Source organism: Cherax quadricarinatus, unplaced genomic scaffold (assembly GCF_038502225.1).
Source record: "Cherax quadricarinatus isolate ZL_2023a unplaced genomic scaffold, ASM3850222v1 Contig3245, whole genome shotgun sequence".
Taxonomy (NCBI): domain Eukaryota; kingdom Metazoa; phylum Arthropoda; class Malacostraca; order Decapoda; family Parastacidae; genus Cherax; species Cherax quadricarinatus.
Window position 1 is genome coordinate 4,233 of NW_027198271.1, and position 27,179 is coordinate 31,411.

At 42.3% G+C, this 27,179-nt stretch overlaps 1 protein-coding gene across 1 annotated transcript; it reads left to right on the top strand.

Annotated features, from left to right (window-relative positions):
* Positions 1-1,587: 1,587 nt before the first annotated feature.
* On the top strand, positions 1,588-18,620 carry LOC128700933 (zinc finger protein 84-like). Its single transcript, XM_053794414.2, has 2 exons — positions 1,588-2,925; positions 15,735-18,620. The coding sequence occupies exon 2, from the start codon at positions 16,664-16,666 to the stop codon at positions 17,801-17,803; it is 1,140 nt and encodes a 379-aa protein (XP_053650389.1). The 5' UTR covers positions 1,588-2,925; positions 15,735-16,663; the 3' UTR covers positions 17,804-18,620.
* Positions 18,621-27,179: the final 8,559 nt, after the last annotated feature.

Here is a 27,179-nt window from a genome sequence, read left to right on the forward strand (position 1 = left end):
TCTTCTATTTTTTGTGTGAATAAAAATTCAAAACACAAGGCCAAAATAATATAAGAGGGGCATGGAGACATGAGTAATGAACATAGAAAATGTTATTTTAGTGCCAGGAATGTCTACATTGTTCATTCTGGACACTACTTTGAAATTGGCATCTTTTTTAATTTGTGTGAAATTGGCCAAATTGCCAATTTCTGACCATTTTGTTGGGTAGTTAAAATCAATAAATGGGCAGTTTCTTGTGCTCAATCGAGAGAATAAGTGGAGTTCTAAAGAAATAGCTATGAGTTTAGTTGACTGGAAAAGTGGAAATGGCTGAAAATAAGGCTCAAAGTGGGCAAAATCGCCAATACGTATATATCACCAAGATTGCTTACTTTGCTAGAGCGTAATTCTGTAAGTTCTCGATCAAATTTCATACTTTTGGTGTCATTACCATCAGGAAAAGATTCTCTATCATTTCACAAGAAAATAATAATTTTTTTTCGTATACAGTGGACCCTCAGCTAACGCCATTAATCCGTTCCAGAGAGCTAGCCTTTAACTGATTTAGCCTTTAGCCGAATTAATTTTCCCCATAAGATATAATGGAAATCCAGTTAATCCGTTCCAGACACCCAAAAGTATTAGCCCTTTGACTGTTGCAGGCCCCTTTCTGAAACTGTCATTCTATGCCGATAAATTTTTGGAAAAAAAAAAAATTCTTAAGAAATAATAGAGAATCTTTCCCCGATGGTAATGACACCAAAAGTACGAAATTTGTTCGAAAACTCATGGAATTACGCTCCTGCAAAGTTAGCGGTCTCGGCGACATATACGCATCGGCGATTTCGCCGACTTTGAGCCCTGTTTTTGGCCAATTTCCTTATTCCAGTTGACCAAACTCATAGCTATTTCTTTAGAACTACATTTTTTCTATCAGTTAGGTACAAGAAACCACCCATTTACCGATTTGAACTACCCAATAAAGTGGTCAGAAATTGGCAATTTGGCCAATTTTACACAAATTAAAAAAGATGCCAATTTCAAAATAGGGTTCAGAATAAACAATGTAGACATTCTTGGCAATAAAATAACATATCCTCTGTTCATTAGTCATGTCTCTAGGCCCCTCTTATATTACTATTGCTTTCTATTTTGATTTTTTATTCATACAAAAAAAATAGAAAATTTACTGTTATGCAGACTACTGCATTATTGTAAAAATGGTATAAATAATATCAGTGCACTAGTGAAAGAATATTAGACTCCCCAGTTGACGTATATTGGATGTGTGGTGTGATTTGCTTACTCCTGAACATTGGTAAAAATCGAGCATTTCTGCTACTTTGAGCTCAATTTCAGGGTCGTTTTCATCGTGAAAGTAATCAAAATCATCTCTATTTCTGTAATATGTTTTCCATTTTATCACCTGAGACCATGAAAACGAGAATACAATGATAAATACTATAGGAAAATACACCTCAAAGTTGGTGTTTTAATTAAAAAAAATGGTCAGTTTTTTTTTTTCTCATTACGCACTGCGTGCTACAGGATTTTTTTTTATGTGGTGAACATTGACCACACAAACCCATTCTCTTACATGTGGGCCTACCAGCTTTCTCCTGCTTGATTTGAAACCACTAGAATTTATGCGTATAAATACGTCAGAAACAGTGGTGCGTAAGACGTATATATACGACTGAAACAGTCAAAGGGTTAAACAAAATAATATTTTTACATGAAATATACATTTCCCTACACAGAAAACAATGATGCATGCACAATAAACAATACTGAAATGACACTTACCTTTATTGTGGACTTGATGAGTGATGAGGCGGGCGGAGGGGAGAAGATGAAGGTGTTCTATTGTTTGGAAGGGGAATCTCTTTCCATAAAGGCTTCAGGTACCAAGTCCTTTTCTGGGGTTACTTCCCTTCTTTGTTTTTTAATGCCACTGTGACCAGCTTGAGAGTCACTGGACCACCCTTTACCACCATCACAACCACTACCACCCTCTATCACCATCACATCCACTACCACCCTCTACCACCATCACTACCACTCTCTACCACCATCACTACCACCCTCTACCACCATCACTACCACCCTCTACCACCATCACAACCACTACCACCATCACTACCACTCTCTACTACCATCACAACCACTCTCTGCTACCATCACAACCACTACCACCATCACAACCGCTACCACCCTCTACCACCATCACAACTACCACGTTCTACCACCATCACTACCACCCTCTACCACCATCACTACCACCCTCTACTACCATCACAACCACTACCAGCCACTACTACCTTCACAACCACAACCACCCTCTACCACCATCACTACCACCCTCTACCACCACCACAACTACTACCACCCTCTACTACCATCACTACCACCCTCTACCACCACCATTTTCGTATTTTTCTACAGACTTTTTCTTGAATTCTATCGTGTTTCTCACATCCTTCACGAAAGAGCTAGCACAAGAAGCTTTCTTTGGGCCCATGGTGGCTTATTTAGCAGTTACAAGCACTAAAAATTAGAATAATACAAAATATATCGCATGTACCGTGGCATCATCCTCAATGACTTGTAAACAATGGCACATTCGCTGTACACGCAGTTATGGAATGGCCGGGCCCACTCAGGCTGCACGGACACGTTTGGGATGAAAGCCCTTAACCGAGTTATTTGGCGTTAGCTGAGCCAATATTTTTTTGCGAAAGCGAGCTGTTATCCGATTTTGGCGCTAACCGATGATGCCTTTACCCAAGGGTCCACTGTATTTTGCGACACAGAGACACTTCGGGGGTCTCGACAGTCAAAAGGATGAACTCCCTGCATGTCTGCTACACTCCCTGCATGTCCCAAAGTGTTCAAGAAAGTCAATGTCCCTTCTCATCACTCATCAACATGTCCACAATGAAGGTAAGTGTCATTTTAGTATTGTTTTTTGTGCATGTATTATTGTTTTCTGTGTAGGGAAATGTATACTTCATGTAAAAAAAAATTTTTTGTTTAATACTTTTGGGTGTCAGGAACGGATTAATTGGATTTCCATTATTTATTATGGGAAAATTAACTCGGAACGGATTATAGGCATTACCCGAGGGTCCACTGCATTCAAGTGTATGGCCTCTTATACCGTAATGGTCAAGTTTGTGCAGTAGAATGCTGTGGTCTACTGTGTCAAAAGCTTTTCTTAGGTCAAAAAGTCCTAATGGATATTCCTTATTTTCCAGTGTTGTGTAAAACATATCTAGCATTTTTACAATTGCATGGTTTGTGCTTTTGTTTTTCCTGGACCCAAATTGGCAAGGGTTGAGTATAAAGTGGACCCTCGCCTAACGATATTAATCCGTTCCTGAGAGCTCAACGTTATGCGAAATTATCGTTAGGCGAAATTAACCCTTTGACTGTCGCGGCCGTATATATATGTCTTACGAGGTACCGTGTTTGACGTATATATACTCATAAATTCTAGCGGCTTCAAATCAAGCAGGAGAAAGCTGGTAGGCCCACATGTGAGAGAATGGGTCTGTGTGGTCAGTGTGCACCATATAAAAAAAATCCTGGAGCATGCAGTGCATAATGAGAAAAAAAAAAAACTCCAACCGTTTTTTTTTAATTAAAATGCCGACTTTGTGGTCAATTTTTGTATAGTATTTATGGTTGTATTCTCGTTTTCTTGGTCTCATTTGATAGAATGGAAAACATATTATAGAAATAGAAGTGATTTTGATTGATTTTACTATAAAAAGAATCTAGAAATGGAGCTCAAACTAGGGGAAATGTTTGATTTTTGCCAATGTTCAAAAGTAAACAAATGATGCCATTGTCCAATAAATGTCCAACTAGCCATTCTAATATGCAGTCATGAATGGGTTGATGTTATTTATACAATTATTACAGTATTGCAGTAGTCTGCATAATAGTAAGTCTTCTATTTTTTGTGTGAATAAAAATTCAAAATAGAAAGCAAGAGTAATATCAGAGGGGCCTGGAGACATGACTGATGAGCAAAGAAAATGTTATTTTAGGGCCAGGAATGTCTGCATTGTTCATTCTGCACCTTATTTTGAAATTGTCATATTTTTTAGTTTTCGTGAAATTGGCCAAATTGCAAATTTCTGACCACATTTCATGTATTAGGCAGTTGAAATCGGTAAATGGGCAGTTTTTTGTACTCAATCGATAGAAAAAATGGAGTTCTAAAGAAATAGCTATGAGTTTGGTCGACTGGAACAATGGAATTAGCCGAAAATAGGGCTCAAACTGGGCGAAATCGCCGATTTGTAAACAGCGCCGAGGTCGCTAACTTTGCGAGAGCATAATTCTGTCAGTTTTCCATCAAATTTTGTTTCTTTTGGTGTCATTACAATCGGGAAAAGATTCTCTATCATTTCATAAGAAAAAATTTTTTTTTTTTTTTAAAGTTTTACGAGACCAGGAGACACCTCAGGATTGGGGGTTGCGACAGTCAAAGGGTTAATTTTCCCCATAAGAAATAATGAAAATCAAATTAATCCGTTCCTGTCACCCCAAAGTATGAAAAAAAAATTTTACCACATGAAATATTAATTTTAATACACACAAACTGAAGAAGACATGCACAGTTACATGACACTTACCTTTATTGAAGATCTGGTAATGATTGATGGGATGGGAGGAGGGGAGAGTGTGGATGGTCTTAGTGTTTAGAAGGGGAATCCCCTTCTATTAGGACTTGAGGTAGCAAGTCCTTTTCCAGGGTTACTTCCCTTCTTCTTTTAACCCTTTGAGGGTTTTGGTCGTACTAGTACGTCTTACGCATAGGGGTTTTTGACATACTAGTACGCATAAATTCTAGCGGCCTCAAATCTCGTGCGAAAAGGCTGGTAGGCATAGGTGAGAGAGAATGGGTCTGCGTGGTCGGTGTGCGCGGTAGAAAAAGAATCTGGGACCCAGTGGTGCATTGTGGGAATGCCCTCTTAGTAAACAATGTCCACCATGCCTCGCAGTAAGAAGGTCCTCACTCCTCGGCGAATTGGGACACTTTTGTTCCCCAGTGACAGTTCTAATAGTGATGGAAGTGCCAGTGAAGATGAGTTTCGTGGTTTTAGTTAGGTTTTGACCGAAACTAATGACCATAATATCGGTAATAGTGAGGAAAACCCAGATGACCCTCAGCCTTCCACCTCTGGTGCTGGGCCATCTTGTTCATGTTCAGTTGTTCCAGAACCCAAGAGGAAACTTCTATTTTCCCAAATCCCAGACTCAGATGAGAGCATGCGTGATGATAGTGATAGTGAATATGAACTACAAGCTCTTCAAACTAGTTCCAGTAGTGATAGTGAAGTGCAATATTCCCCAGTGAAGCGTCAGTATATACGACGATATATGCACTCTGGTAGTGTGCCATATGTTATACCAAGGGGAAGGAGTGTATCTCGGAGTACATCCCGTGGCTGTACAACAGGAACAGACAGTGAAAATGACGAAGATACTGTTGCAATTGGGATGGAAAATGTGCGTGGTGGTAGTGGTGCCAGCGGTGAGGCACCAGCAGTGGGCCATGCTGCCACCCATGCTGCCACCCATGCCGCTGCCTCAGCTGATCTAGAACAAAGGCCACCATCCCCCACTCACCCACCACACCAGCCTCCACAACCACAACCTCCACAACCACAACCTCGACAACCACAACCTCCACAACCACAACCACCTGTCATTGTCCAGTACCCACCAGCAGACCACACCTGGGATTGGCAGGAAGCTGTCAATTTTGTTCCAAATCCCCACCAGTTTGATGGCAGCCAAAGTGGAATACGGCCATCTTGTGCACTTGGGAACAATGCCACTGAACTGGAATGTTTCGAGTTATTCTTTGACGAACCACTGATGAAAAGTATTGTCATGGAAAGCAACACATACTACGAGTACACCATGGCAAACACATTACTTTCACCAAAATCACGTCTACACCAGTGGAAGGAGGCAACTGTGGCTGAGATGTATCTTTTCTTTGCCACAATAATGCTTATGCCACATGTGTATAAGCACAAAGTGAAATCATACTGGTCAACAGACCCCCTGATTGCAACACCAGGTTTCAGTGATATAATGCCAGTGAATCGATTTGTGCTAATGTTATGTATGCTTCACTTCTCAGATAAAACCAGGCCTGACAGAACTGACAGGTTATATAAGATTAGGAATGTGTTTGTGTATCTGAAACAGAAATTCAGTACGCATTTTTATCCCTTCAGGAAGCTTGTAATTGACGAGTCTTTGATTCTGTTCAAAGGAAGACTCTCTTTCAAGCAGTACATACCAAGCAAGAGGAAACGCTTTGGTATGAAGTTGTTTGTGCTTTGTGATTGTTACAGTGGTCTGGTATTGGATATTATTGTGTACACTGGAAGTTATACATTGCAAAATACCAGGAAGTTATTGGGCATCTCAGGTGATGTGGTTCGAACTATGATAGAACCATACCTTGGTAAGGGGCATATATTATATACAGATAACTGGTACACAAGCCCCTCACTCAGTGATTTTTTGCGAGTGAACATGACAGATGTGTGTGGCACAGTGCGTGCAAATCGGAAACATATGCCCAGGTTTGACGCTGGCACTCGTAGAGGTGAGGTGCAGGCGTTTGCTGCCAATGACATCATGGCATTTTGGTGGCATGACAAACGAGATGTCACACTGTTGTCATCAATTCACCCTAATGAAATGGCAGACAGTGGCAGGCAGCATAGAGAGAGAAATGAACCCATTCTAAAACCTGCAGCTGTGATTGATTACACCTTCAACATGCGTTCAGTGGACAAATGTGACATGCAGATTGGGTTTGCTGATTGTGTTCGCAAGAGTTATAAGTGGTACATCAAACTGTTTTTCCATCTTCTGGACATTTCCATGCTCAATGCTTATAATATGTATAAGATGAGCACCAGAAACAAACCACAGTACGGCGAATTCTGTTTGTCTGTCATCAGACAAATAGTATTCAAGTACCAAGGAACAGCGCCTGCAATTGACCGCCCACCAAATTATCAACAACTACCTGCTCGTCTGAAGCATGGTGATCACTTCCTGGTAAAACTGCCTGCTACTGCTTTCAAGAAAAAGGCTCAGAAGAGGTGTTACGTCTGTGCACATACAAAAAAACGCACACAACAACGCAGAGACACTTGTTTTATGTGTGAGGAGTGCAAAACTCCACTGTGCATGACACCATGTTTCAAAGAGTTCCACAGGCTGCAGAACTTCTAGAAACATGTCCTGTGACTGTATATGTGTATATAAAATATAGAAAAATAGTAATAAACAACATTTCATATCGTTTGTTTGTGTAAATATTTTCTGTAAACAAAATAATGACAACAGTGTTTATGCCCTTATTGTGTAGTATTGAAAAATAAATAACTTACAAAATACTGATCATGTTGGCCTCAGAGGCCATAAAAGTTACTCAGAAAAAGAAAAATTGAAAAATAATTGAAAATAGTACATAAAAAAGTAAATAGAAAAATACCGGGTGACGGCAGTCGGCGATGTTACCATATGTTGTTCAATTTTGGCAAATTTCACGCCTCCATATCTCGGTAAGTATTGACGTTAAAATTTTTTTTGTTTAGCCTATAATGTTTAGAAAAAAAACTCTATTTTTTCATAAGAAAAAATATTTTTTTTTTATTGAAATTTGGCCGACCCTGAGAACGAGTTTCGGAGAGGGCCTGTCGACCCTCAAAGGGTTAAGGACCCCAGTGGAAATAAGTTAGTCCTCGATGACTCACTGACTTTCTTGGGTTATCCTGGGTGGCTAACCCTCCAGGGTTAATTGTTTCTTGGTATTCTCGATAAGCCACACCAACAACAGTCTCCACATCTTTGAGTAGTACAGCTGACCATGGTGCAGCAGCAGCAGCAGGAGCTGATGGTGCTACAGCAGCAGCAGCAGCTGACCGTGATACAGCAGCAGCAGCAGCAGCAGGTGATGGTGCTACAGCAGCAGCTGACAGTGGCACAGCAGCAGATGACCATGGTACAGCAGCAGCAGCAGCTGACGGTGCTACAGCAGCAGCTGACCGTGGTGCAGCAGCAGCTGACCATGGTGTAGCAGCAGCTGATGGTGCTTCAGCAGCAGGTGACCATGGTGCAGCAGCAACTGACAGTGGTACAGCAGCAGCAGCAGCAGCTGACAGTGCTACAGCAGCAGCTGACTGTGGTACAGCAGCAGCAGCTGACTGTGCTACAGCAGCAGCTGACTGTGGTGCAGCAGCAGCTGACCATGGTACAGCAGCAGCTGACTGGTGCAGCAGCAGCTGACCATGGTGCAGCAGCAGCTGACCGTGGTGCAGCAGCAGCTGACTGTGGTGCAGCAGCAGCTGACCATGGTACAGAAGCAGCTGACCATGGTGCAGGAGCAGCTGACCATGATGCAGCAGCAGCTGACCATGGTGCAGCAGCAGCTGACCGTGGTACAATAATATTTTGATAGTATTTCTCACCCTTTTTACCACAGGGTTGGCATTAAATGCTTTCTTTGGCCCATGGTGGCTTATTTAGCAGTTAAAAGCACTAAAAACACTGGAATAATACAAAATTTATCAAATGTATGCTTGCAACCATCCGCCCTGGCTTGTAAACAATGTCACACTTGCTCAGCTGAGGTGCTCAGGCCAAACGGACCAGACGGCCGCATTCGGGATGAATGATATAAGTCGAGTTTTTCATCATAGGTCGGGGTCAAATTTTTACGCTGACAAACATCGTAAGTCAGTTTTATCGTAGGCTGAGGCCATCGTAAGTCGGGGGTCCACTGTACTGATATCTGTAGTAGTGGGATGTTTGGACAAGTATGTAGCTAATGCACATTGGTCAAACATAGTGTAGTAACTAATAAACATAATGCATTTGGTGATGACTATGTATTGAGCTGGAATGAACTAAAGTACAACTAGGTATAAACTAATAAGATAAAATTTCAACTTAAAATAGCACCAGACTATCACTTGTAATTGCACTAAGGCTAATATATGTTGTGTACATGAACTAAAGTATAACTAAATATAAATTGATAAGATAAAATTACAAATTAAACTAGCAAAATTATAATAAAAAATATGGCAATGATATATAGTTGTAAGATAGTACACAAGATAATAAAAAAAGTTGGAGTTGAATATTCAAGCTTGAATATTTGGCAACAATAGGTTAAGAAAAGTATAAAATGAAATTGGGTAATAAAGTCTAAAATAAAATAGGGCAATAATAAAAAGTTTAAAATAAAGTTGGGCAATAAAGTAGAAAATAAAATAGGGCAGTAATAGTTGAATAGGACAATACATATTATGGTAAGTTACAATTAAAATAAAATAGGGCAATGACGTGGTAAGTTGCAAATATTTGATAAAGTAGAAGTAAAATATAATAAAATAATAACAATAAAAAGAGATTTTGTAAATATTAAACACAATTAAGACTATGAGTTAGAATGGTAATTGAATGCAAAAGTGACATTCAGAAGTAATTGGGGTATTAGAATTTTAGGGAACAAATTTTATGGTAGTACAGTGGACCCTCGCCTAACATTGGCATCACATAACGTTAAATCCACCTAGCGATACATTTTATCGCTAAAATTTTGTCTCGCCTAGCGCTAAAAAACTCACTCCATGCGATTCGTCCGAGACGCATCTATGTGCGGCCTGAGCCAGCCTCACTTGTTCCGCCGGTGGCATTGTTTACAAGCCAGCCTCCGCGGCAACATCCAAGCATACAATCAGAACATTTCATATTATTACAGCGTTTTTAGTGATTTCACCTGCAAAATAAGTGACCATGGGCCCCAAGAAAGCTTCTAGTGCCAACCCTACAGGAATAAGGGTGAGAATTACTATGGATATGAAGAAAGAGATCATTGCTAAGTATGAAAGTGGAGTGCATGTCTTCGAACTGGCTAGGTTGTATAGTAAACCCCAATCAACCATCGCTACTATTGTGTCCAAGAAAACGGCAATCAAGGAAGCTGTTCTTGCCAAAGGTGCAACTTTGTTTTCGAAACAGAGATCGCAAGTTATAGAAGATGTTGAGAGACTATTATTGGTGTGGATAAACAAAAAACAGATAGCAGGAGATAGCATCTCTCAAGCAATCATATGTGAAAAGGCTAGGAAGTTTCATGAGGATTTAATTTAAAAAATGCCTGCAACTTGTGGTGATGTGAGTGAATTTAAGGCCAGCAAAGGTTGGTTTGAGAGATTTAAGAAGCGTAGTGGCATACATAGTGTGATGAGGCATGGTGAGGCTGCCAGTTCGGACCACAAAGCTGCTGAAAAATATGTGCAGGAATTCAAGGAGTACATAGAGGTTGAAGGACTGAAACCTGAACAAGTGTTTAATTGTGACAAAACAGGCCTGTTTTGGAAGAAAATGCAAAGCAGGACCTACATTACTCAGGAGGAAAAGGCACTCCCAGGACATAAGCCTATGAAAGACAGGCTTACTCTGTTGATGTGTGCCAATGCTAGTGGTGATTGCAAAGTGAAGCCTTTATTAGTGTATCACTATGAAACTCCCAGAGCATTCAGGCAAAAGAATATCCTCAAGGCTAATTTGTGTGTGCTGTGGAGGGCAAACAGTAAGGCATGGGTTACTAGGGACTTTTTCTATGACTGGTTACACCAAGCATTTGCCCCCAATGTGAAAAATTACCTAATTGAAAATAAATTAGACCTTAAGTGCCTCCTGGTGTTAGACAATGCCCCTGGTCATCCTACAGACTTGGCAGAGCGCCTTTGTTGTGGGGACATGAGCTTCATTAAGGTGAAGTTTTTGCCTCCTAATACCACTCCTCTCCTGCAGCCCATGGACCAGCAGGTCCTTGCAAACTTCAAGAAACTGTACACAAAAGCTCCGTTTGAAAGGTGCTTTGTAGTGACCTCAGAAACTCGATTGACTCTAAGAGAGTTTTGGAGAGATCACTTTAATATCCTCAATTGTGTAAACCTTGTAGGTAAGGCTTGGGAGGGAGTGACTAAGAGGACCTTGAACTCTGCTTGGAAGAAACTGTGGCTAGAATGTGTAGACAAAAGGGATTTTGAAGGATTTGAGGCTAACCCTGAGAGGCGTATGCCAGTTGAGGAATCAGTTGTGGCATTGGGGAAGTCCTTGGGGTTGGAGGTTAGTGGGGAGGATGTGGAAAAGTTGGTGGAGGAGGACAATGAAGAACTAACCACTGATGAGCTGCTAGATCATCTTCAACAGCAAGAGGCCACACCTGAGGAAACTGCTTCGGAGGAGGGGAGAGAGAAATTGAAGAAGTTGCCTACTTCAAAGATTAAGGAAATCTGTGCAAAGCGGCTTGAAGTGCAAACCTTTATGGGTGAAAATCGCCCTCAGACAGCTGTTGCAAGCCGTGTTGGCAACCTGTACACTGACAGTGTTGTGAACCACTTTAGGAAAGTCAAAAAGGAACGAGAGGTACAGACCTCTATGGACAGATATGTTGTGCGACAGAAGTCCAGTGACTCTCAAGCTGGTCCTAGTGGCATTAAAAGAAGAGGGGAAGTAACCCCGGAAAAGGACTTGACACCTCAAGTCCTAATGGAAGGGGATTCCCCTTCTAAACACTAAGACCATCAACACTCTCCCCTCCTCCCATCCCATCAATCATCACCAGATCTTCAATAAAGGTAAGTGTCATGTAACTGTGCATGTCTTCTTCAGTTTGTGTGTATTAAAATTAATATTTCACGTGGAAATTTTTTTTTTTTCATACTTTTGGGTATCTTGCACGGATTAATTTGATTTCCATTATTTCTTATGGGGAAAATTAATTTGCCTAACGATAATTTTGCCTAACATTGAGCTCTCAGGAACGGATTAATAGCATTATGCAAGGGTCCACTGTATATAACTGTTACAGGATGATTCATAACACTAATTGTGGATGGTGGGTATAATGTGCACTTTGCTCTGATTCTGTTAACTCAGATATGAAGTATCTCTTACCAATGGGCTGTTTCCTAACTGCAATTTTTCTGGCCTTCACAAAGTACTGATGGATTTTTTGGGCATGACGTATAAAGGAGGTTTAGTTTTGGTAAGACTCATTGACGTATACATCAGATTTCATAGAAATGGATGTTTTTAATAGGTTATTTCTTTGTAGGCTGATTTTGAATTTTAATAGCACTGTTTTTTACCCGCTTGGTAGCCCATCAGTTTGCAATCTTTTAGTTCATCACTACATATGTTGAGGCGAAGGTAGTCTTTGATAAGCTGTAGGGTGGTCTAAGTCTCTTGGGTGACTGTAGATGGAAGATGTTAGCTATTAACTACAACAGCATCACATAGCTGTTGTTGGTCATTATGGTCCTGGAAGTTGGTGATGACATCGGCAAGTTGTAGATCCACTCCTGATCTTTCTTCTATGTTGTTGGTAGTAAGCTGGGTGACTTGATCTTTTAGAGTGTTGATGGTGTCCACAGCCTGGGTGTGGGTGTTGCTTTGTTGTTCCAGTGTCTAGTTTATGTTCTAGAGTAGTGATCTTGCTGAGGTACTGTGTGTTGGAGGTTTTAAGCTCCTGTATTTCCTGAGTTAGCTTGCTGATTGTTTGGTTCTGCATCATAAGGAGTTTAACTATTTCTGGATCAGTAATTTTCTTAACATCAAATCCATGGAAGGAGTTATCTTGGACTGTGGTGGTGGCCATATTTGTTTTTGTCTGTCGAGTGTTATGGTGATGTAGGTGGGTACTGAGGGTTGTGTCCTGGCTGGCAGTATGAGAAGTTTTCCTTGCAGTATTACTGCTCTTGCATTCAATGTTAGGAGTTCTTGGCTGGTTACTGGATCTTCTTTTGTTGTTCTGACACTTGGCCATTGACAGTGGCTTCAGTTGAATAGTAGGCAATGGGTAATGTGTGAGTGTTGTGGAGTATCACTTCAGTGGCAGCGGGGCAGGAGGTGGTAACACGAGTCCTGTTAGTTGACAATTTGCATATTTTTGGTTGGTTTCTGCAGTTGATTTATATCATTCTGGGTATCCACATATGTTAGTGTTTTGCGGGTCTCAATTAGGACATCACAAGACTGCTGGGAACTTCAGGTACAGGTAAAAATAGAGGACAAAGTTCTAGCTGCTTGCCACCACCGTCGCTGCCGTTGGCCAGCGAGGTGTACTGTTCTTTGAAAGGGGAATCCCCTTCCATAAAGACTTCAGGTAACAAGTCCTTTTTGGGGTTACTTCCCTTCTTTGTTCTTTAATGCTACTAGGACCAGCTTGAGAGTCACTGGACCACTGTCACACGAAATACCTGTCCAGAAAGCTCTGTTTCTAGCATGTCTTTAAGATTTCCCTAAAATGGGACACAACATTGTCATTGCACATGTTGCACTCTGAAGGATGAGTGGTGGTCAGAAGTACAGTGCCTCCACTCTGAAGGATGAGTGGTGGTGGGAAGTACAGTGCCTGCACCCTGAAGCAGGAGTGGGAGTGGGAAGTACAGTGCCTACAAACTGAAGGATGAGTGGTGGTGGGAAGTACAGTGCCTGCACTCTGAAGGATGAGTGGTGGTGGGATATACAGTGCCTGCACTCTGTAGCAGGAGTGGGAGTGGGAAGTACAGTGCCTACACTCTGAAGGATGAGTGGTGGTGGGAAGTATAGTGCCTGCACTCTGAAGGATGAGTGGTGGTGGGATATACAGTGCCTGCACTCTGAAGCAGGAGTGGGAGTGGGAAGTACAGTGCCTACACTCTGAAGGATGAGTGGTGGTGGAAAGTACAGTGCCTGCACTCTGAAGGATGAGTGGGGGTGGGATGTACAGTGCCTGCACTCTGAAGGATGCATGGTGGTGGGATGTACAGTGCCTGCACTCTGAACGATGACTGGTGGTGGGAAGTACAGTGCCTGCCATCTGAAGGATGAGAGGTGGTGGAATATGCAGTGCCTGCACTCTGAGGGATGAGTGGTGGTGGAATGTACATTGCCTGCAATCTGAAGGTGGAGTAGTGGTGGGAAGTACAGTGCCTTCACTCTGAAGCATCAGTGGTTGTGGGATGTACAGTGCCTACACTCTGAAGGATGAGTGGTGGTGGGATGTACAGTGCCTGCACTCTGAAGGATGAGTGGTGGTGGGAAGTACAGTGCCTTCACTCTGAAGCATCAGTGGTTGTGGGATGTACAGTGCCTACACTCTGAAGGATGAGTGGTGGTGGGATGTACAGTGCCTGCACTCTGAAGGATAAGGAGTGATGAGATGTACAGTACCTGCACTCTGAAGGATGAGTGGTGGTGGGAAGTACAGTGCCTTCACTCTGAAGCATCAGTGGTTGTGGGATGTACAGTGCCTGCACTCTGAAGGATGAGTGGTGGTGGGATGTACAGTGCCTGCACTCTGAAGGATGAGTAGTGGTGGGATGTACAGTGTCTGGACTCTGAAGGATGAGTGGCAGTTGGATGTACAGTGCCTGCACTCTGAAGGATGAGCAGTGGTGGGAAGTACAGTGCCTGCACTCTAAAGGATGAGTGGTGGCTGGATGTACAGTGCATGCACTCTGAAGGATGAGCAGTGGTGGGAAGTACAGTGCCTGCACTCTGAGAGATGATTGGTGGTGGGAAGTACTGTGCCTGCACTCTGAGGTATGTGTGTTGGTGGGAAGTACAGTACCTACACTCTGAAAGATGAGTGGTGGTGGGATGTACAGTGCCTGCAATCTGAAGGATGTGTGTTGGTGGGATGTACAGTGTCTGCACTCTGATGGATGAGTGTTGGTGGGAAGTACAGTGCCTGCACTCTAAAGGATGAGTGGCAGTTGGATGTACAGTGCCTGCACTCTGAAGGATGAGTGTTGGTGGGAAGTACAGTGCCTGCACTCTGAAGGATGAATGGTGATTGGAAGTACAGTGTCTGCACTCTGAGAGATGATTGGTGGTGGGAAGTACAGTGCCTGCACTCTGAGGTATGTGTGTTGGTGGTAAGTACAGTACCTACACTCTGAAAGATGAGTGGTGGTGGGATGTACAGTGCCTGCAATCTGAAGGATGTGTGTTGGTGGGAAGTACAGTGCCTGCACTCTGAAGGATGATTGGTGGTGGAAAGTACAGTGCCTGCACTCTGAAGGATGAGTGGGGTTGGGATGTACAGTGCCTGCATTCTGAAGGATGCATGGTGGCAGGATGTACAGTGCCTGCACTCTGAAGGATGCATGGTGGTGGGATGTACAGTGCCTGCACTCTGAATGATGACTGGTGGTTGGAAGTACAGTGCCTGCCATCTGAAGGATGAGAGGTGGTGGGAAGTACAGTGCCTGCACTCTGAAGGATAAGTGGTGATGGGATGTACAGTACCTGCACTCTGAAGGATGATTGGTGGTTGGAAGTATAGTGCCTGCACTCTGAAGGATGAGTGGTGGTGGGAAATACAGTGCCTACACTCTGACGGATGAGTGGTGGTGGGAAGTACAGTGCCTGCACTCTGAAGGATGATTGGTGGTGGGAAGTACAGTGCCTGCACTCTGAAGGATGAGTGGGGATATTTACAGTTTTAATGGACATTTGAAGTGTAATATCAGTCCTTCTCTTGCAAGGCAGTGATGAAGAAAGTGTTTCTTGTTTATTGACTCACCTTACCTCAGTGGCAGATGGCTAGTGTGTTTAAAATAATAATAATTCTAATAATTTTAATTAGTTATAATTATGATTATAAAATAAGATTATAAATTTTCAATTTTATTTTTCAGGTCATCTTGATAGCAGAGGATGACACTTGTAGTGTCAGCACTGCAGATCATCCTGGTACATGGTGGTACTTGTAGTGTCAGTACTGTAGGTCATTCTGGTACAAGAAGGTGGGACTTGTAGTGTCAGTACTGCAGGTCATCCTGGTACAAGAAGGTGGCACTTGTAGTGTCAATACTGCAGGTCATCCTGGTACAAGAAGGTGGCTCTTGTAGTGTCAATACTGCAGGTCATCCTGGTACAAGAAGGTGGTACTTGTATTGTCAATACTGCAGGTCTTCCTGGTACAAGAAGGTGGTACTTGTAGTGTCAGTACTGCAGGTCATCCTGGTACAAGGTGGTGATACTTGTAGTACCAACATCAGTGTCAGAAACTTCTTTAAGTTCTGTAAATATTATAATGTATATATAGTGACCACACTAACTACAGTGTTAATACAGTGACAACACTAACTACAGTGTAAATAATAGTGACAATGCTACAGTGTTAATACAATGACACTAACTAGTGTTAATGTGGTGACAACACTAATTACAGTATATATACAGTGAGAACACTGTAACTACAGTGTAGTACAACAACAAAGTGCCAACAACAGTGTCATAAGGTTAATGTGTCATAAACATCTGCTAATGGCATGCTATTCCTCAGACACACTTACCCGTACACATTTAGTGCTTGCTCTATTTGTCATAGATTAATACAAAAATATTAGTTTTTTGTGTAATAAAAAATTCTCAAATCTCCACCGGTTAAACGATTTATATATGTGATAACTTATTGTTCACTGTGTCTAAAATACTTGAAAAACAGTGTGTTGAGGCAACACAATGTACAGTTGTTCATGTAGGAGACCAATTATATCAACATTCACACTCACTCAAACAATCTTCACAACAATCTCAGTGTGGATATCAGACCAGGTTTATCATGGGCAAAAAAACAGTTCAGTGTTCAATGTGTCTGAAAGAGTTTTCTGAAAAATATAATTTAGTCATTCACATGAGAACTCATACTGGAGAGAATCCATATCAATGTTCAGAATGTCTAAAAAACTTTTCTGGAAAATCAATCTTAGTACGTCACATGAGAACTCATACTGGAGAGAAGCCATATCAGTGTTCAGAATGCCTGAAAAACTTTTCTCTAAAATTAAGTTTAGTAAGTCACATGAGAACTCATACTGGAGAGAAGCCATTTCAGTGTTCAGAATGTCTGAAAAACTTTTCTGGGAAATCAAACTTAGTAAGACACATGAGAACTCATACTGGAGAGAAGCCATATCAGTGTTCAAAATGTCTGAAAAACTTCTCTGGAAAATCAAACTTAGTACTTCACATGAGAACTCATACTGGAGAGAAGCCATATCAGTGTTCAGAATGTTTAAAAGACTTTTCTAGTAATTCACAGTTAGTAAAACACATGAAAACTCATACTGGGAAGAGGCCATATCAGTGTTCAAACTGTATGAAATACTTTTCTGAAAGATTACATTTAGAAAGTCACATGAGAACTCATACTGGAGAGAAGCCATATCACTGTTCAGAATGTCTGAAAGACTTTTCTCAAAAATCAAGCTTAGTATGTCACATGAGAACTCATACTGGAGAGAAGCCATATCAGTGTTCAGAATGTCTGAATCACTTTTCTCTAAAATCAAGTTTAGTAACTCACATGAGAACTCATACTGGAGAGAAGCCATATCAGTGTTCAGAATGTCTGAAAGATTTTTCTAGAAAATCACAGTTAGTAAGTCACATGAGAACTCACACGGGAGAGAAGCCATATCACTGTTCAGAATGTCGGAAAGATTTTTCTAGAAAATCACAGTTAGTAAGTCACATGAGAACTCATACTGGAGAGAAGCCATATCACTGTTCAGAATGTCAGAAAGATTTTTCTAGAAATTCACATTTAGTAAGACATATGAAAACTCACACTGGGAAGAGACCATATCAGTGTTCAAAATGTCTGAGAGACTTTTCTATAAGATTACATTTAGAAAGCCACTTGAGAAGTCATAATAGAGAGAAAGTTTTGCCAGAGGTGGTGTCATGTGTCATGCGCTAATATTTGTTCCTCTTCAAAAACTTATATTAACCCGTAAACGGTCCAAACGTATATATACGTTTTTTCAACATTTGAAAGTATGTAAAAAAAGTAGATCTTCTTGTTTTTTTACATTTGAAAATGTGTAAAAAAACTTTGATCTACTTTTTTTTTTGTTACATTTGAAAATGTGTAAAAAAACTTCGATCTACTTTTTTTTTTTGTTATATTTGAAAATATGTAAAAAAAAAGTAGATCTACTTTTGTAGCAGTACACATGTCAACGTAGATCTGCTTGGACCATTTACGGGTTAAAGTAGGGAAGTAACTTTGGGTCTTCCTGACAGAAGTTAGTGGGAGTATACTACATAATAAACAACAGAAACACAAAAACACCCTTTTTGGAGAAATTTTAGACCGTAGTATCAGCAAGGTCCTTGTGGTTTAGCACTTCTTTTTGATTGTAATATAATAATCAGCAAGGCAACACCTATGCCACGTTGGATAAATATTTCATTTAACCCTTTCAGAGTCGAGACCCTCGATCCTTAACTCCCACTCAGGGTCAAAAAATATTCGAAAAAAAAAAATTCTTATGAAATGATAGATTTTTTTTGTGACTGTTATAGGCCCAAAAAAAATTGCAATCAATATTTACCGAGGTATGGAGGCGTGAAGTTGACAGAAATTGAATCGCTTACGGCAACATCGCTGACTGCCAGTCACCCGGTAATAGTTTTTTTTTCTATTTTTTCTTTTATTTTTTAATGTTTTATTTTTTCAAATAACTTTTATGGCCTGTGAGACCAATATAAAGAGTATTTGGTATATATTCATTCATTGCATACTACACAATAACTGCACAAACTTTGCTGTCATATATTGTTTACAAAACATGTTTACACAAACCAACAATAAAAAAAATGTTTATTACTATTTTTCTATATATATATATGTATATATATATATATTATATATATATATATATATATATATATATATATATATATATATATCTTCTTTCAACGTACCAGCCGTATCCCACTGAGGTGGGGTGGCCCAAAAGAAAAAACTGAAGCTTCTCCTTTTAAATTTAGTAATATATACAGGAGAAGGGGTTACTAGCCCCTTGCTCCCGGCATTTTAGTCGCCTCTTACGACACACATGGCTTACAGAGGAAGAATTCTGTTCCACTTCCCCATGGAGATAAGAGGAAATAAACAAGAACAAGAATTAGAAAGAAAATAGAAGAAAACCCAGAGGGGTGTGTATATATATGCTTGTACATGTATGTGTAGTGTGACCTAAGTGTAAGTAGAAGTAGCAAGACTTACCTGTAATCTTGCATATTTATGAGACAGACAAAAGACACCAGCAATCCTACCATCATGTAAAACAATTACAGGCTTTCGTTTTACACTCACTTGGCAGGACGGTAGTACCTCCCTGGGCGGTTGCTGTCTACCAACCTACTACCTACATATATGTATATATATATATATATATATATATATATATATATATATATATATATATATATACATAGAGTCATGGGACATGTTCCCCTCTTCAAGGGGGACTCCTTGACGTGGCAGAGAGGCTGTTAGTCTCAGGAATCAAATCCTATGGTCTTTTTAGACTGAGTCTAAATACCTCCCAGTCCTCCCTTCCCTATCCCATCCTCCCCATCCCCCTTTTTTTCCCCTTTCCTCCCCTCTCCCCACCCTCTCCTTGTTTCCTGTCCCGTTTGTTGCCTCTGGGGTCCTCCCCTCTGGCATTACAGTTTCTAGGTAGGGGACGGTGTGCCGGGGTTCATACCACTCTACAGGGTCCCTTGAGGGTGGTGTGGTTTGCCACGGAATCTGAATTCTCCGAAAATGTCCTGCTCTCTTCCCGGATTTCTGGGAAGTGGGCGAGGTGCCCTTTGGGTAATTGGTGTATCTCTGAAAGCTTCCTGTCAATTCTGGGAGGTGGCAGCTGAAGGAAGTATGCTTTGTGGCAGGTCTCCGACCGCCCTTTCTTTTGTCCACTGAGGTAGCTCGGTAGATGTGAGGCTGCTATCTCAGAGCGCTGGTTTACTGGTGTGAAGGGTAGGGTATGGCACAGGTTCCATGCTGCATCTTCACTACCAGTAACCTTTGTGATTTAGCACTTCTTTTTTATAATAATAATAATAATTCACTACCAGTGGGCTGAAGGCCCTCTCAGATGAGGGGAGGAGCTTTTGGCCCCTCCATGTCTCCTAGCAACTGTCTCTCCACTGTCCCTCATTTTTTTCTTTCCTTTATTTTTTTTCATAAAATAGCAAGAAAGGAGATATCACAGAAGAAGCATCTTTATTATGGCCTCTTCGCCCAGTGAAACCCTTCCTACTCCCAGACCCCTTTCAGATCCACACCCTGTTCTGACCTGGCTTCGTTATCAGCCCATTCTCTTGACTCTTCTCATACCCCCAGTGACGCTTCGTCACCTGCTTCAGGTGCTGCGGCATCACCCGTTTATGTTCATACTGCTCCTCGCACACTTTTCACAATGCGTCCGGCTTCCCCGGATATGGTGCGATGGTTTTTGGATCACCCACCTCCCTCAGATCAGACCACCTGTGGTACTACTGAACATCCAAAACAACCTACTGACGACAGTTCATCGATGATCGCCTCTTCAAGGGGGGCTCCTTGGTGCAGTGAAGAGGATCTTGGTCTGAGGAATTAGACCTTTTGATTTCCTTCCTCAGACCAAACCTAATTACCCCCAATCCCCCCTCCCTATCCCATCCCCCCTTTTTTCCATTTTCTCCTCCTTATCTCTTCCCTATTCCCTCCCTATTTCAGCCTTTGGGATTCTTCCCACAGACACTTGAGTTCCTAGGTAGGGGAAAGGGTACCGGGGTCCATCCCATTCCATTGAGGTCCTTGGCAGCGGTGTAGTTTGCCATGGATGTCCCAGGCGCTCTCCTGTCTCCCGTGGGGGGTGGCTTTGGGTGTCTTTTGGGTGACAGGTGTATCTCTGGATGCTACCAGGGGGCAGTGGCCGAAGGGGAGGTGGCTCGGCAGATGTGAGGTTGCTATCCCGGATTGCTGGTTTACTGGCATTAAGGGTAGGGTATGGCACGGGTTCCATGCCGCATCTGCACTACTTGCGGTGCTGAGGTCCTCTTGGGTGTGGCGGGAGATTTACAGCCCTTTCATTCTTCCAAGGAGCTATTCCTCCACGTTGCCCCCTTTTTTATTCTTTTTTTTTTCCTTTTTTCTTTTTTTCTAAAAGACAGAAGGAAAAGGAGTGACCTAACCATGGAGTACCCAACCCATGAGCCTGCTCCCCCTGGGGCCCCTTTCTGATATTGCACCCTGTTCTGACCCTGCCTTGGTTTTGACCACTCTTTGGGCACTTCTAATGCCCCTGTACCTCTTGCTGGTGCCATTTTGTCGCCTGCTTCAGGTAACCAGGCTTTGGCTGACTCCTTCCATACATCTGACCTCTGCTCTTCTTTGACTATACTTCTGGCTTCTCCCTCTATGGTGCGGCACCTCTTCAAGGGGGGCTCCTTCGCGCTGTGAAGAGGCTCTTGGTCTGAGGAATTAGACCTTTTGGTATCCTTCCTCAGACCAACCAAATAACCCCCCAATCCCCCCTTCCCTATTCCATCCTCCCTTTTTCCCCTTTCCTTCTCCTCCTCCCCATCCCTCCGCTATTCCCTTCCTATTTTCAGCCTTTGGGATTCTTCCCACAGCCATTCTACTTCCTAGGAGGGGGAAGGGTACCAGGGTCCATCCCATTCCGTTGAGGTCCTTAGCGGTCGTGTAGTTTACCATGGAATCTGGATCACTTGGGGATGCCCCACTCTCTCTCCTGTCTCCGGGGGGGGGGGGTGTCTTTCCGGTGACGTGTATCTCTGGAGGCTGCTTTTTGGATTCCAGGGGGTGGTGGCCGCAGGAGGTATGCTCTGTGGCGGGTGTCTGGCTGCCCTCTCTTTTGTTCATCGAGGTGGCTTGGTGGATGTGAGGTTGCTATCCCGGATTGTTGGTTTACTGGCATGAAGGGTTGGGTATGGCACGGGTTCCATGCTGCATCTGCACTGCTTGCAGTGCTGGGGTCCTCTTGGGTGCAGAGGGGGATTTACAGCCCTTTTTGCCTCCTAGGAGCTATTCCTCCATGTTCCCACCTTTTTTTTTTCTTTTTTTTTCCTTTTTCTAAAAAACAAACAGAAAGAAGTGACCTAACCATGGAATCCCAAATCCCTGAACCTGCTCCCCCTGGGCCCCTTCCTGATACCGCACCCTATTCTGACCCTGCCTAGTTTTTTGACCACTCTTCGGACACTTCTAATGCTCCTGTGCCTCTTGCTGGTGTCGTTTTGTTGCCCGCTTCAGGTACCCAGGTTTTGACTGACACCTTTGATTTGTCTGACCTCTGCTCTTCTTTGACTGTTTCCAGCTTCTCTCTCAATGGTGCAGCAATTTTCAAATCTTCCGCCCGTCCCATGTCAGACCAACTCCAGTCCCACACCTAAACGCCCACAACAACTGCCTGATGATATTTCTTTGTTTCCTTCTCGTTCTACTCAGAAAAAACTGGCACATCACGCACTCCCTTTCCACACAGTTTCAAAATACACAAGGGACAAAGTTTTTTTTTAATTTACAACCAACTTCCTCTACTGTCTATCTTTCCAACCATAATATTGGCAAGGCACTCCTATGCCATGTTGGTAGAGATATATTCTTTCATGCTCTCAAGAGTGGTACACGCATCATCACTGTCCAGAATGCTAACCAAGCTCACCATCTTTCTCTTCTTTCAAGTATCGATACTGTTCCCTCAATTCATGTAGTGGTACTGTCATTCTGCCCCATATCATTGTCTAACAGAATTTCCAGACATGTGGCGATGACATTCTGGAACAGCTGGAACTCCAAGACCTCCCAATCCTCAAAGTAAGCACTTGTGTCCTCCCTGCCTGCAGGCGGAGACGATACCCTTGCAATGTAGCTCGAAGGGGTGTTGGAAATGAATGGTTGTCCAGAGCAATTGGTATTAATTGTTGGCTGGATAAACACTGTAAGGATAATGCAGTACCATTCATTGACAACTGGAACAACTTCTATGGCCGAAATGACATGTATGCCAGGGATGGGGTTCACTTATCCAGGGCAGGTGTGGGTTTTCTTGCTAGCTCAGTTGAGGGGGTTGTTAGGACTTTAAACTAGGATTAGTTAGAGGTATGGGTTTAGAAATGATAAATAATGAGTATGGATATATTGACTTATGCTCTGATATTAAGAATCTTAATAGTAACTGTCATGGAGTAACTCTGGGTAATGATAATTTCAGAAATTGTGTAAAAACAAAGATGAATAGGAAAAATGTGCAGAAGAAAAAAACATATGATGGTATTTTATGCTAACAGTCGAAGTGCAAGAAATAAGATTAATGAACTACATTTGGTAGCATGTGCTGGGAACTTTGATGCCATTGCATTAACTGAAACCTGGTATGATTTAAAGAGTCGGGATATGATTGCTGAGTGTAATATTCAAGGGTTTAAGTTCTTCCATGTGGATAGATGTGATGGGAAGGGGGAAGGAGTTGCATTATATGTTCGAGAAAATATTAACTTGCATAAAAACAGGTATAAAAATAGATGGAACAGTAACAATCTCTCTGGGTAGAGTTTGTAGAGGGTCAAGAAAAACTGTTTCTAGGTGCAATCTACCGACCTCCAGGCTTGGATCACGATAGAGGGAGACTTCTTTGGGACGAAATTGTTAGGGCTTCTAGACACAATAACATAGTGATAGTAGGAGATTTTAACTTTAGTCAAATTGACTGGAATTCTTTGACAGGTAATCTAGAATCCAGTGACTTTATGGAAACAGTTCAGGATTGTTTTCTGAAGCAGTGTGTAACAGAGCCTACCAGGGGTAATAATCTGCTAGACCTAGTCTTGTCAAATGAGGAAACACTCGTAAATAATCAGGAGATCACTGAAGAGCTTGGCGCAAGTGATCATAAATCCATCACTTTCAGCATTAACTGGGAATACAAAAATAATGATAATACAGTAAAAATCCCACATTTTCGTTCTGCCAATTACAATGGACTTAGGGAACACCTGTCAATCTCGATTGGGGTTATCTAGCTAATGATTTTATTGATGATCATACTCATGATTATGAAGGGATCTGCATTTATGATTTTCTTAATAATGTGCAACGTGCTCAGAGTATATACATTCCCCAAAGAGAAATTAGGTCTAATAATAATGATCCCAAATGGATTAACAGGAAGCTAAAGCATCTATTAGGGGAGAAAAGGGGAATTTATAGGCGCATCAGAGGAGGAGAGGTTAACCTTACTGACCAATATGTCCAGCTTACCTGGAGTTTACCTGGAGAGAGTTCCGGGGGTCAACGCCCCCGCGGCCCGGTCTGAGACCAGGCCTCCTGGTGGATCAGAGCCTGATCAACCAGGCTGTTGCTGCTGGCTGCACGCAAACCAACATACGAGCCACAGCCCGGCTGATCCGGAACTGACTTTAGGTGCTTGTCCAGTGCCAGCTTGAAGACTGCCAGGGGTCTGTTGGTAATCCCCCTTATGTGTGGTGGGAGGCAGTTGAACAGTCTCGGGCCCCTGACACTTATTGTATGGTCTCTTAACGTGCTAGTGACACCCCTGCTTTTCATTGGGGGGATGGTGCATCGTCTGCCAAGTCTTTTGCTTTCGTAGTGGGTGATTTTCGTGTGCAAGTTCGGTACTAGTCCCTCTAGGATTTTCCAGGTGTATATAATCATGTATCTCTCCCTCCTGCGTTCCAGGGAATACAGGTTTAGGAACCTCAAGCGCTCCCAATAATTGAGGTGTTTTATCTCCGTTATGCGCGCCGTGAAGGTTCTCTGTACATTTTCTAGGTCGGCAATTTCACCTGCCTTGAAAGGTGCTGTTAGTGTGCAGCAATATTCCAGCCTAGATAGAACAAGTGACCTGAAGAGTGTCATCATGGGCTTGGCCTCCCTAGTTTTGAAGGTTCTCATTATCCATCCTGTCATTTTTCTAGCAGATGCGATTGATACAATGTTATGGTCCTTGAAGGTGAGATCCTCCGACATGATGACTCCCAGGTCTTTGACGTTGGTGTTTCGCTCTATTTTGTGGCCAGAATTTGTATTGTACTCTGATGAAGATTTAATTTCCTCATGTTTACCATATCTGAGTAATTGAAATTTCTCATCGTTGAACTTCATATTGTTTTCTGCAGCCCACTGAAAGATTTGGTTGATGTCTGCCTGGAGCTTTGCAGTATCTGCAATGGAAGACACTGTCATGCAGATTCGGGTGTCATCTGCAAAGGAAGACACAGTGCTGTGGCTGACATCCTTGTCTATGTCGGATATAAGGATGAGGAACAAGATGGGAGCGAGTACTGTGCCTTGTGGAACAGAGCTTTTCACCGTAGCTGCCTCGGACTTTACTCTGTTGACGACTTCTCTCTGTGTTCTGTTAGTGAGGAAATTATAGATCCATCGACCGACTTTTCCTGTTATTCCTTTAGCAGGCATTTTGTGCGCTATTACGCCATGGTCACACTTGTCGAAGGCTTTTGCAAAGTCTGTATATATTACATCTGCATTCTTTTTGTCTTCTAGTGCATTTAGGACCTTGTCGTAGTGGTCCAATAGTTGAGACAGACAGGAGCGACCTGTTCTAAACCCATGTTGCCCTGGGTTGTGTAACTGATGGGTTTCTAGATGCGTGGTGATCTTGCTTCTTAGGGCCCTTTCAAAGATTTTTATGATATGGGATGTTAGTGCTATTGGTCTGTAGTTCTTTGCTGTTGCTTTACTGCCCCCTTTGTGGAGTGGGGCTATGTCTGTTGTTTTTAGTAACTGTGGGACGACCCCCGTGTCCATGCTCCCTCTCCATAGGATGGAAAAGGCTCGTGATAGGGGCTTCTTGCAGTTCTTGATGAACACAGAGTTCCATGAGTCTGGCCCTGGGGCAGAGTGCATGGGCATGTCATTTATCGCCTGTTCGAAGTCATTTGGCGTCAGGATAACATCGGATAGGCTTGTGTTAATCAAATTTTGTGGCTCTCTCATAAAAAATTCATTTTGATCTTCGACTCTCAGTCTGGTTAGCGGCTTGCTAAAAACTGAGTCATATTGGGACTTGAGTAGCTCACTCATTTCCTTGTTGTCATCTGTGTAGGACCCATCTTGTTTAAGTAGGGGCCCAATACTGGACGTTGTTCTCGATTTTGATTTGGCATAGGAGAAGAAATACTTTGGGTTTCTTTCGATTTCATTTATGGCTTTTAGTTCTTCCCGCGATTCCTGACTCCTAAAGGATTCTTTTAGCTTAAGTTCGATGCTTGCTATTTCTCTGACCAGTGTCTCCCTACGCATTTCAGATATATTGACCTCTTTTAGCCGCTCTGTTATTCTTTTCCGTCGCCTGTAAAGGGAGCGCCTGTCTCTTTCTGTTTTACATCTACTCCTCCTTTTTCTTAGAGGAATAAGCCTTGTGCATACATCGAGTGGTACCGAGTTAATCTGTTCTAGGCATAAGTTGGGGTCTGTGTTGCTTAGTATATCTTCCCAGCTTATATCGGTTAGGACTTGGTTTACTTGGTCCCACTTTATGTTTTTGTTATTGAAGTTGAATTTGGTGAATGCTCCCTCGTGACTAATCTCATTATGTCGGTCTGGGGCTCCGCGCATACATGACTGAACCTCAATTATGTTGTGATCTGAGTATATTGTTTTTGATATGGTGATATTTCTTATCAGATCATCATTGTTAGTGAAGATGAGGTCTAGTGTATTCTCCAGTCTAGTAGGCTCTATTATTTGCTGGTTTAAATTGAATTTTGTGCAGAGATTTAAAAGCTCGCGTGAGTGTGAGTTTTCATCAGAGCTGCCTCCTGGTGTTATTACTGCAACAATATTATTTGCTATATTCCTCGATTTTAGGTTCCTTAAGTTGAAATCCCCCAGGAGCAAGATGTTGGGTGCAGGAGCTGGAAGGTTTTCCAGACAGTGGTCAATTTTTAACAGCTGTTCCTGGAATTGCTGGGATGTTGCATCTGGAGGCTTGTAGACTATCACAATGACTAGGTTTTGGTTCTCGACCTTTACTGCTAAAACTTCCACTACATCATTTGAGGCATTTAGCAGTTCTGTGCAAACAAGTGACTCTGCAATGTACAGGCCAACCCCCCCCTTTTGCCTGTTCACTCTGTCACATCTGTATAGGTTGTAACCTGGGATCCATATTTCGTTGTCCAAGTGATCCTTTATGTGGGTCTCAGTGAAAGCCGCGAACATTGCCTTTGCCTCTGCAAGCAGTCCACGGATGAAAGGTAAAAGTAAAAAAGGGGATTAGAAAGGCTAAACGTGA